Consider the following 12,853-nt stretch of genomic DNA (forward strand, 5'->3'; position numbering starts at 1 on the left):
TGAGCTGTCAGCACAGAGCCCGATGCGGGGCTCGAACTCACGGACCGTGAGATCATGACCTGAGCCGAAGTCAGACGCTTAACCGACCAAGCCACCCAGGCGCCCCACAATTCAAATTTTAAAGATGGGTACCGGACCTGAACATTTACTCCACAAAAGAATATGTATAAATGACCAAAAAGCCCATACAAATGTGATCAACATCAGTAGACATCAGGAAAAATAAAATTAAATAGATAAATAAAGGTGGCTAAAAAGCCACACTAAACACCTAAAAATTAAAAAAACAAAAAAGCTTCACAATAACAAATGTTAGCAAATATGTGGACCGGTTGGAACTCTCTACGCGTTGCTGGAGGGAGTATAAAATACAACTGCTTTGTAAAAATGTATAGCAGCTCCTTATAAAGTTAACTTTAAAACTGTTCACGGCCACTGAACAAAAAGTCTCGTGTAACCATGTCTTTATTCGTAAGAGCCCTAAGTTAGAGACAACCCAATAGAATGCATAAACACATCATAGTATCTTCATACTATGCTATAAAAAATCATCAATTACGAACATGTGAAACTATATGGGTGATTCTCAAAAACGCTATGTTGGGTAAAAACAGCCTGGCACAAAAAAGTGTACGTACTCTATTGTTACATGTATAGAAGTTCTAGAACAAACAAAATTAATCAATGGTGAAAGAAATTAGAAAAATAGTTGTTCATGGGGAGAGGCAAGGACTGATTCGAAGAATTTTCCTGAAACAATTAAAATGTTTTATATCTTAATCAAGATGTTGAACATACTTTCAAAATTAATCAAATTATACACTTAAGTGCATTCCACTGTATAGAAAATTCATCTTTTAAAAAGGCCCTAGAACAGTCTCTTCTGGGCAGACACACCCTTTGCATAATATAATCAGATTGCAAATATGAAAATCTAATTGTCATTGTTGTATGTGGAAGAACTGGAAGTTGTATTCTCTGCTATGGGAATGCCAGCTGATACAAATCACTTCAGAGAGCAATTTGGCAATATTTAATATAGTTTACTGTGTGCATATGACCCAGAAATTCCACTAGTAATTGTGTACTTCCTAAACTCACACATATATTCAAAGTATATTCAAAGCATATATATTCAAGTATATTCAAAACGGCATTGTATGTAATAGTTATAAACTAGAAATCAGTCAATACTCACCAATAGGAAAATGGATATATAAACCCCATATGGGACATACAACTGAATAGCAAACAGCAGTAAAAAAAAAAGGGATAAAATAAAGTAGGATTGCTCCCATCACTTATGTTTCTGAGTACCTTTACTCAGAAACAGAAAACTGAATGGGGGGAAAAAGAAGGCACAGAAAAATATACACTGCGTGATACCATTTGTATAAAATTTGAAAATAAAAAAATTCAATAAACTCCCTATGCATAAATGCACAAATACAAATGCTATGAAAACATGAATGAATAATGAGCATACAATTCAGAATAGTGGTTACCTCTGGGGAAGGAATGAAGTACACAGAGGCTCTATCTTTACTTGTGAAGCTTTATTTTTATTTTTATTAAAAAAATTTTTTTTTATGTTTATTTATTTTTCAGAGACAGAGACAGAGTGTGAACGGGGAGGGGCAGAGAGAGTCAGAGAAAGACACAGAATCTGAAGAGGCTCCAGGCTCTGAGCTGTCAGCACAGAGCCCGACGAAAAGACACAGAATCTGAAGAGGCTCCAGGCTCTGAGCTGTCAGCACAGAGCCCGACGTGGGGCTGGAACTCACAAGCCGTGAGATCATGACCTGAGCCGAAGTCGGACGCTTAACCAACTGAGCCACCCAGGCACCCTGTGAAGCTTTATTTTTAAAATCTAAAGCAAGTGTGGAAAAATATTGACATGTTACGATTGGTGGTGGATACAGGGTATTTATTTGAGATACTACTACTCTACATGCATGTCTATATGTTGAAATGTTTCAAGATAAAGAAAGGGAAGAAGTCAACTTTCCAACTCAAGCTTCCAGAGACTGGGTAACGGATAGATACATAGTTTCATTGTCTCCTGAAGAGAAAGTGCAAACTATCCCATTGCCCAAGAAATATAGGAGTCATGTATTCTTTTGAGCTTTGAGTATACTTTAGCTCATTTATATACCCTTACTCTCTTTCCACAAAGGATTTAAGGTAGCTTGCAACAAAAGACACAGACATTGAGCCAGGAAAACATAAACATAACTAGAAAATCAGGATCAAAGATAACAAATATTTCACCCATACTGGTTAACCACGGTTGCTGTGATCAAATTTCAAACTTGGCTCTGAACTTCTTGGCAATAGCACCCAGCATCTATAGCTGACCCAGAAAAGGTTACAAAAACTAACCTTTGTTCTTCGAGATTTAAACTTAGTATTTTCCTAAGCAGTCTTTTTGTATTGTTTTGCATTTTGCCTCGCTGACTAGTCAGGTTCTCCTTTCATTTTTGTTCTTTTGTCCTCCCTGGCTCCCATCCTCCTTCCCTCCCTTCTTTTCTTCCTTTCCTTCCTTTCTTTTCATTCTTTCATTTATTTGGTTCAGATGCCAGATCCTTACAACGACCAGTGGTTATGAAAGCGGGTCCTATCTATTATTGGTTGGCTGAAATACCCTTAGGTGAGGTTTTCAACCTCTCTGTGCCTCAGTTTTCAGATGTTCATGGGATAATTATCACATGTATATGACTGTTGGGAGATTAAATGAGATAATGCATGTAAAGAGCTTAGAATAACATGAGATCTTAATCGATCTGAGTTGTTGTTATGATTATTGTTAGTCAGTGGAGTACCTGAATCCTGGTGGATTCCCTGCCCTGGCCGGGAATAGATGAGGATCAGGGTAAGGCTTGGTGGTCTCACATGCCAGGCCTTCAGTGGAGGGAAGCTCGGGAAGGGGGAGGCTGATACCAGCACCATCCTCGGACGGTAGCACGGTTAACTAGCCTCAGATCCAACGGTACACCTACCAACCATCCCCACATCTAGCAGCACATTTAACCACTTAACTGCTGAGCCAGAACATGGGGGACAGTATCTCTCCAAATGGGGGGATACTAGCCATTTTTTGCTTCTGAGGCAACCACAAAGTTGTTTCCGCTTGAGAATGCTTTTGGAAAAAAGGAACCCTTCGGCACACACTAGCCTAGATGGCCTCAGACTGTGGGGTGTGCATTTCCTCCTTTCCTACAGACCCTGGAAAGCCCCACGTAGAGAGGACAACTTGTTCCAGGGATCACCACTAACAACATAAGACCCTCTCTGGATTCCAGACCCAGTAGACTCGGGTCCTCTTGTCCTTTCATCTGGGGATTATCTACACCTAGGAACTCCAGTAAGCAAAATGGACTGGGGGGGGGGGAGGGGTGTTGAGCTGGAGGGGATAAGAATTACAGGGGAGGACACAGCCATTGGGAGTTTGGGACCAGGCAAAATAAGGATTCAAGAAATAGAAATCAATCAGTGTGGATAGTGGGGGCAGACAAGACAGAGCTCAGGTACAACGGGATGAGAGACCAAGCGACTAAAGCTGGGCCATGAAAAGATGTGGTTTCAGGAACAAGACAGAAAGCCTATGACTAGGCCTGAAGCAGAAGGTCTGGGTAGAGCCCCTGTGCCTGCAGGCTTGCTGCCAAGCCACTGAGTGCTGACCCAAGGTTCTTAAATTCCCAGAATAACCGGGGAGGGCCAAGAATGCATGTGAATATGAGGGTCAGATGCCTTTAGCATCAGGGATGGGAGGGCCAGGGGAGAAGAGGCAGCATTCAGGAAGCCAGACAGATGACTTATTAAACAGCCAGGCCATTCACCTGCAAAACCTCGAGTGAGCAAGCTCCCCACATGCCCAAGGTGTCACAAGCTCTGGCCTTCCCTACTTACTAAAAGCCCGTGAACAAGACATCTTTGTTTCTCTTCTCAACATCACCCGCTAGGTGGGATCTCATTTCCATATCAAACAAGATAGACCCCCCCCCTCCCCCGAGAGAAATCACCCTTTACCAGCCAGATGAGAGATGGTTCAGATTTTAATTTTGAGAGACTGCAGGAGCATCAAGAAACCCTAATAGTTGTTCCCGTCCAGGAGCACCAATTCTGTGGTTCAGTCTGTTTCTAGAAGAATAGCTTCATTTACTGGTGTTCACTGTGTGCGAGGTATTATGATACATGCTTTGAATGCTTCATCTCATTTGCTCCTCACGACACTGTTATAAGCTGGGTAGTATTATGAGGCAGGCGTGGTTCAGATAGATCATAGGCATGGAAACTGGTAGCTTGAGCACCAAGATACAAACCCAGGACAGCATGACTCACAAGGTCACGTTCTGAAACGTTATGCTAACCATCTAACCTTGACCACTGCCTCTTGGGCGAGCTCTTAAGGAGGTGGGTGTTTCTCAGAACTGCACAAACAACTTACCTAGCTTCCTTCCAAGCATTTCTGTATGTACTCTGGAATACATCTGTATCTCTGTCATCCTGTAACTTCCGCTGTTTTCCCACATCCTGGTGGTCCTGCCAGGCAAAATCTGAGCAAACTGGAGAATTCCAATTTAGTGACCTGTAAGGTTGTTTTGCTGAAGTTGTATGATCTCCAGCTATGGTAATGGGCTCACGACACCCTCCTCACCAGCATGAACTCGGGCAAACCCCTGCTTACGTCTTAGTTACCTGTTAGAACTTCAAATGGAATCAGAAAAATTAGAACCTTTCACCCATGAATTTCTAATACTTCTGAGGTACAGGTACACATGCCTACCAGAAAAAAAAGAGCCCCCAGAGTGGCTAGCAACAGAAAGAAACACCTTTCAGAGAAGCAGACTTACTGATTTGTCACTGCATTTTACATTGGCTTGGGATTCCTTCAGACAGCATTTTCTTCCTGCCCCCGTTGTACTCATTTTCATATTTTCTGTCCACAGTGAGCCCACGAGTCCCGGTGGTGCCCTGAGGACGCATCCCTGGAAGAATGGCGCCTCCTCCTACATAAGTGAAGAGAAGGGCTCCTACTCAGCTCAAAAGGAACATAAAATAAATATGACAATTCTGACTGGAGGAAGGACGCAAACAGACGATTTTTTTTTTACTAATTTATTAATAAGTTTATTCTCCGCTCATAAAAAAGAACATATTTTTGGCTTTGAAATCATGACATAAAATAAAAAGGCAAATAACTGGAAACTATCAGCTGCGGGTAGGTAGAAGCAACCGATGCCGAAGCAGGAGCGAGCACGCTGCGTGCCCTGGGCTAGAGCAGGGGCACCGGTCGAAGCAAAAACCGCAGACGCAGTGCCAACTCAAGGCCCAGCTATCTCTAGAGACTGCCTACTTCCCAAAGGTAGCTTGGTCAGCTTACACAGGAAGCTAATCCTCTTTCGCTCTCTCTCTCTCCTTCCTTCCTTCCTTCCTAACCTTTAGCTACGAGAACAGTAGGCAATAATGCTTTGATGCTAGTCTTTGTAGTTTGCGGGACAGTGTCGTTTTAACATGTTTAACCTACTTATTTTCAACCTTCAAAAACACAGAGCTGCTAAAATCAACTGGAACTACAAGCCATTTCTATTTTTGGTCAGTTATCTGCTGTAGGCAAAGCTTCATATAGGAGTTTTTATTGCGGATTTCTATGACTGCGTCCCTAACAAGCTCGATGAACATCTGCGGCCAGAGCTTCTGCAGAGCCTCGTTCTTCATGTTGATGTCCGTGGCTTCCTTCACAAGGTCCTCCATATACATCTTGCAGAATTTCTTTTTTTCCTTTATTTCCTGTTAAAAAAAAAAAAAATGGTGCATTGAGTCATAACCCAGGAGCCAAGGAACAAGGGGCTGAACCAGACTAACTTGAAATGATCTGTTCTGAGCCTCATCCTTCGGAGCAGGAGTGCTTTCCTAGACACTCTTGACACAAAGTCCTGCTTGAGAAAAGCCAGCAGTAGGGAGTTCTCTACTTCCCAGTCCACTCCTACCTCTGGTGGGCAGCTCTGTTGGAAGTGGGTTTTGATCGGAATCACTCAGATGGTAACAGCGATTACTCTGTTGGTAGACTTTCTCCTTTCTCAGTTAAGACAGGTTAGTTCACATAAGACAGATGAATATAGAGGTTCATGGCTTGTGGTGCTAAATGTATCATGGCACTGATACTGACAATCTTAATTGGTATGAGGTTAGTTAATATCCATATACATACTTGAAATACCCATATGCTGAATTTAGTCTGTATTTTAAGAAATTGTGTAGTGGTACTACACTGATTTATTAGCCTAGACCACTTGGACAAAGTTGGGAGAACGTGTACAAGCAGGAAGGGGAGATATATACAAGCCAGGGACCCAGAACTTGGCCTTGAGAGAAACAGTGCTCCCATTCAACTTCTGGGTCTGGAAGCCTGCAAATGAAAAACCTGGGTCCAAAACACTATAGAGAAGCTTTGGGCCCGAGGCTACTCAGGCACTGGGCCCCAATTTCACAACAGAGGCTGAAATAAACCCATTTTCTTCAATATAAGAATTCAACATTTATTTTGGCTATTAATACTTGTGAGGAGTATCGAGGCATTATGATGGAAAGTGCCACAATACATATGGAAAAATTACTGGAACAGATCAGACAGTCAGAATTATAGGAAAGCAATTCACATCAGTGAAAGAGAAAAGAAATAATAAATGTCAACGAGACAATGGGCTTAGCTTCTTGGAAAAGAATCTACTCAAACCTCCAACTCATAAACATACCAAAATAATTTCAAGATGAATTAAAGAGTTAAATTTAAAGTATCAACAGGGGTGCCTGGGTAGCTCAGTCGGTTAAGCGTCTGTCTTCAGCTCAGGTCATGACTTCACGGTTTGTGAGTTCGAACCCCCTGTCGGGCTCTATGCTGACAGCTCAGAGTCCGGAGCCTGCTTCCGATTCTGTGTCTCCCTCTCTTTCTCTCTCTGTCCCCTCCCCTGCTTGTTCTTTCCCTCTCTCTCAAAAATAAATAAACATTAAAAAATGTATATTAACAGATATTGTCATTAAAATTATACTTTTAAGGACTTGTAATAACAAGGAAAATACATTACAATGTTAAATGGAAAAAACAAAATTAAATTTTGAGGTTTGAAAGAGGTTGCGTTATACATGTGTATGTATTTGTCAAAACTTAGCAAGCGTACATCTAAGGTTTGTGTAAAACTTAGCAAGCGTACATCTAAGGTTTGTGTATCGTCGTGTGTAAGTTTCACCTCAGAAGAAGAAACTATGTAAAATACTGAACTCTAAATGATATGTATGCTGAAATATTTAGGAAGAAGCATGCTAATGTCTGCACTTACTCTGAAATGAATGAAACACTATAAGGTGTATTGGTGGTAAAGAGAGGATGAGGAAATGTACAGGTGTGAGACAAGCACGTGCACTGTAGTACAATGTTAATGACAGAATCTAGGTTGGGGGTAGGGGTGTTTACTGTAAAATGCTTTCAACGTCGCTGTATGTTCGAAATTTTCAAGAAAACGTCAGAAAAAGTATACGGAAAATTTTTGGAAGAAAATATACTCCAGTATCATTAAGATTGCCTTTGGGTTGTGAGATGACAAGTGCTTTTTCCTCCCTTGTTCTATTTCTCTTCCTTTTCCAAATGTTTACAATTTTTAAAACAACCAAAGATGTTTTAGATTCTTGATTAATTCACATAAGTTAATGACGAATCACAATTGTTGCTAACTTTCCCTGACAAAGACATATTTTAGAAATTTTCTTATGACATGTAAGAGTTCTCTAAATAATCACTCACCATTCAGGGGTCAGCATACTGACCCGATTTAGTTCCTATGCTAAAAACAACCGGTCACGAGTTGACCTCTCGTAAAAATATGTACAGATTGTGATGGGCGATAAATAACACATGGTTCCAGCTGGCTACTTCTCCGAGGAACCTAACTTTCTCTAACTCTGAAATATGGTCTGGGACTCAGTCACCTGCACTAAGTTAGCTTGCTGATGAGAACAGCATTGAGCTGTTCCCTTTTAACACTCAGTAAATCTGGGCTACGTAGGGACTACCAAGGAGAAAGACAAGTGTGAATCGCTGGAGGTCGATCACTAGCCGAAACGAGCAATATTTTACAACGTGCAATACATTTACACGAGGAGAAGGCCCGCAGCGTATTTAGTGAATGCCTCTTTTACACGTTGCTAAGTTTCTTAAAACACAATTTTGAGTCTTTTAAGGAAGAAAAGTTCTAGCAGTAAGACTGGAAAGTTACCATGGTAATGTAGGGATAACAAAAATTTAAAGAATTTTTATATGACATACTTTGTTAAATAATTTATACAAAATACAAATTAAACTTTTCATAATTGGCATAGTGCAGTTTTTGGTTTTAAAATTTCTTGCTGTAGCTCCTTTCCATTACTTCTTTATAGACATGTTGCTACAGAATTGTCTCTGCCATAATAACCCTTAATTTAGTAACTGTTTGAAGGCAGTTTTACTTCATCATTTCTTCTCTGCTCCAAGCCAATTACTCGCATCTCCATGAAGTGTGCTCTATACTCATCAGGGGTCTGCCAGGGCGGCTCACTCTGCCTGTCCAGAATGATCCTGTTAAAAGCACATTAGAGATACCTCTCTTGCCCTGACCCGTCAAGGAGTTATTGCTCTTTGAATAATGCTTTTTCCATTCTCAAATGCTTTCATATACTTATTTTTTTCTTTCCCACAATATCCCTGTGGGCTTCATAAAGCAAGTATTATACAAGTTCAATCCTGATGAGATGAACCCTAAACAATGTTGTTTATTTCACTGGACTACGATTTTGTTGTCAGGAAGATGGCTGGGAAACAAAGTAGGTCAAAGAATGGGATTTGCTGTAGAGCCATTTTAGCTGTAACGGTACTTGTACTAGGATATAAGCTATATCTCCATTCCATAAATGGGAAACTGAGGTCAACAGAAGTTGAGGGGCTTGCTCAGGATTAGGTATCATCTACTAACACTTACTTAGAGAAAACTCTAATCTAGTCCTTGAAGGACCTGCAGGCTGGTTGGAGAGACGGGCCCACGATAGGAAAAGCTAACTGAGAAATAGTAAACCGTAAGTGAGTGCTGAAGGAGATTGTTTAGACAACAAATATAGTCGGTGTTCGGAGAAGAGAGAGCCCTTTACGCTGGGGTGGTCAGAAAGATTTCAGAAAGCAGCATGATTTACTGTGAAAGAGTCCAAGGTCAGTAATCAGGAGGTCTGAGTTCTAGAGGCAGCTCCGGCAGTAACTCACCGTGCAGTCCCGAGTAGTTCCTCTGAGTCTCCAGTTTTCCTCATCTGTCTAAGAACAGGACTGGAATCGTTCGTTCCTTTCAGCTGTCTGATTCTATGTTGGTCTTAAATCTTTCTTAGAACAAGTTAGGAGGAAGGATGGACAGCTACCAGGCAACAGAATTATACACGTCATCTGTATAATTATACATGTCATATGTATAATGGAAGGGTTTGCTTACCCTGACTTGTGAGGCACTCACTACAATTCATTCCCTCAACAACTCAGGACCCACGAAAGAGAGAGACTGAGAACTCTGTACTGCAGTGATTTAAATATTTTTCAAAAGGTAAGAAGGAGGGTATATAAGGTTTTATAAGTGAAAGCATGCTAGGTTGTGAGTCAAGAGAGTGATTAAGGGACTAGGGCAAGGTCTTTCAGGTAGTAAGTGGTAGAATCAGGGGCTCAAATCCAGGTCTCCAAGTGGCCAAGTGTTCTGTACAAAATATTATATGGCTTCAGATTTCTTCTCCCTTTGACATTTCTCAAAACAGGAGTCAACATTCCCTGTTTTTAATTCTTGGTTGTTTATTTACTCTTTAAACCACTTTGAGACTCTGATTCTATGACTCCACTGAAACCACTCCTGCTAGAAACCTACGACAATGACCTTGATTGCCAAGTTTATGACATTTTTTCTTGTTTGTGTCCTGCAGGTGTTAGAAAATCATAGCCCACCCGATCAAGGTCATAAAGATTTTCACCTATTTTTTCAATAATAACTTTAAAGTTTTGCTTTTCATACTTGGGTTTTTATTTGATCTAGAGTTAATTTTTGTTGCATGGTGTAAAGCAGGGATTCAATATGTAGTTCTGATTTGAGACTCAATTTCCTAACTAGCATTTATTAAACTGTCTGTACTAATCTATAATACTTCCTATCTATATCCCCATATACATGGGGTATATGTATTCCATATACATGGGATAGTTCTGGATCTCGATTGTATTCTCAGATCTATTTGTCTGTTCTGACACTGCCATAATTACTACAGCTTTACAACAGTACTTGGTATCTGTTAAGGTAAGTTCTCCCCACTTTTACTCTTATATGTTTTAGGTTCTTCCTTCCTTTCAAGTCACCACTAATTTCTTTCTCTTGCCTCTTTGCATTGTCTGTACTGATAAATAATAATGGTGATATTGGCCATCCTTGTCTTGAAGCTGACTTCAACAGTACATTAGGGTTCTACTGCAAATTACATCAAATTTGGTGGCTTAAAATGGCACATATCTATCATCTCACAGTTTCTGTGCATGAGGAGTCCATGCACAGCTTAGCCGGGTGCTCTGCTCAGGACTTCACAAGGCTGTAGTCAAGCTGTTGGCCAGGCTGTGTTCCTTTCTAAAGCTTGGGTCCTCTTCTAAATCTTGGTGATTGTTGGCAGAATTCAGCGCCTTGCAGTTGTAGAACTGAAGCCCCACTTTCTTGCTGGCTGCCAGCAGGGGGCTGCTCTCAGCTCCTAGAAGCTTCTTGCAGTTTTTGGCCATGTTACCCTCTCGCATGGTGGCTTACTTCTTCAAGGCCAGCAGTAGAATCTCTTATGGAAAGACTGAATCCTCTTTTAAAGGACCTGCCTGATTAGGTCAGGCTTACCCAGGATAATCTCCCTTTCCAACTGATCAGAGACCTTAATTGTATCTGCAAAATCCCTTTACCCTTGCCACATTCCATTGGTTAGAAGCAAATCACATGTTTACCTGCACTAAAGAGAGGGGATGATATCAGAGTGTGGATACCAGGGGGATGGGAATCACAGAGACCATCTTACTCAGAATTTTGCCTGCCATTAATGCTAATGTTTCTAGAGTTTCCCCATCAAGCAGGATGTTTGCTATCCATTTCCATTTATCCTATTTGCTGATTAAAAAAATTAAGAATAGATGTTCAATTGTGTGAAATGCCTTTTTAATGTCTACAGAAGTAATCTTTTCACCTTAGATCTATCAATTTATTAATATTTAATCTTCCTTGCATTCCTAGAATAAACCACACTTGGCTGTATGTTCTGTTACTCATTTAATGTTCTGCTATAGTCCCCTTGATACTCCTCCTCCTTTTTTTAAAAAAATTTTTAATGTTTTTATTTATTTTTGAGAGAGAGAAAGAGACAGAGAGACAGAGAGAGAGCGCTAGCGGGGGAGGGGAAGAGAGAGAGGGAGACACAGATCCGAAGCAGGCTCCAGGCTCTGAGCTGTCAGCACAGAGCCCAATGAGGGGCTTGAACTCCCGAGCCATGAGATCATGACCTGAGCCAAAGTTGGATGCTTAACTGATTGAGCCACCCAGGCACACTCCCCTTCCTTTTTTAAAGGATTTTTGTATCATCAATGTTTTTAGATTTCTGGTATGGCTTTTCTCTTCCTGCACAATCCTGGCAGGTTTTAGATGTAATGTTATGCTGTCTGCAGCATAAGTGTTCCTTCTTTTTCAATACTCTCGAACAATTTAAAAATCACTGGAATTGTCTATTCTTTATAGAGTCGGTTGATCTCTCTATGACATTGTTCTTGTTTTGCATGCAGCTCTTTAATATTTTTCTAAATGTCTTTTGTTGAAATTAGTGTTAATTTTTGACTCATAGAACCAAGTGCCTTCAAGAAAAGGACTCACAATCCTGCCAGTTTGGCTTTCATTCTCCTCTTTTGGCCACATCAGGAAGCCCCTTTTGTGCAAAGATTAAATTCAGTCCTTTCACATAGTCCTCTTACTACCCTTTGTAGTCTCTTCTTTTAACACCATCTACCTCAATCACTGTGCTTCTGAAGAGTGAACTGCTCGTAGCTCCTGGCTCTCTCCTTGTCTTTTTACACTTTTAATGCCTTTTATTCATAGTGTGCTATTTCTCAGAATTGCCCTTTTCCCTCTGCATATAGCTACATTTTATCATTTAAGACTGAGATCAGGAAGCTTCTTCTCTAGAAAGCCTCCCTTGACCTGGATAAGATAACCCTCCTCCATTCTCTTGATATACTGATTTATAATCATCCCTGTGGATGTCTATTTCTTCCATTAGAATGTGACATCCTGGGGCGCCTGCGTGGCTCAGTTGGTTGAGCGTCAGACTTTGGCTCAGGTCATGATCTCATGGTTTGTGAGTTTGAGCCCCGTGTCAGGCTCTGTGCTGACAGCTCAGAGCCTGGGGCCTGCTCAGATTCTGTGTCTCCCTCTGTCTGCCCCCCTCCCCCCCAACATACTCTGTCTCTCTTTCTCTCAAAAATAAATAAACATTAACAAATAAAAAAAAAAAGAAAGAATGTGATATCCATGAGGATAAGGACAGTGACTTCTACAGCCCAAGTAGTGTGTGACATGATTTTTGAGTGAGTGAAAGCATGACTGTAGGGAGGGAGGACTTCAAGGTATTCAAGTATCTGAAGAGTTTTCATGAGAAAGAGACTCAATCTCTTTTCTACATAAGGCGGTACTAGGATCATGAAGTAAAAGTTATTAGGTGGCAGCTTTCAGCTTCACATGGGTAAGAATTTCTTTACCAATGGAGTTGCTCAGAGATAAAGAGCCACCTCATG

The 12,853-nt window shown here is 40.9% G+C and overlaps 1 protein-coding gene across 6 annotated transcripts in view; it reads right to left on the reverse strand.

Moving 5' to 3' along the window:
• Positions 1-5,387: 5,387 nt before the first annotated feature.
• The window catches only part of LRRC49 (leucine rich repeat containing 49), a 148,758-nt gene continuing 141,292 nt past the window's right edge, over positions 5,388-12,853 (reverse strand). For all 6 annotated transcript variants that reach the window (XM_019441610.2, XM_019441609.2, XM_053888903.1 and 3 more), the window contains one exon: positions 5,388-5,790. In XM_019441610.2, coding sequence (XP_019297155.1) covers positions 5,587-5,790 — 204 coding nt within the window. In that variant the 3' untranslated portion in view covers positions 5,388-5,586. The remainder of the gene's footprint in view (positions 5,791-12,853) is intronic.

The sequence above is a fragment of the Panthera pardus genome, unplaced genomic scaffold, assembly GCF_024362965.1.
Source record: "Panthera pardus isolate Hobbes unplaced genomic scaffold, ASM2436296v1 HiC_scaffold_24, whole genome shotgun sequence".
In the NCBI taxonomy this organism is placed as follows: Eukaryota; Metazoa; Chordata; class Mammalia; order Carnivora; family Felidae; genus Panthera; species Panthera pardus.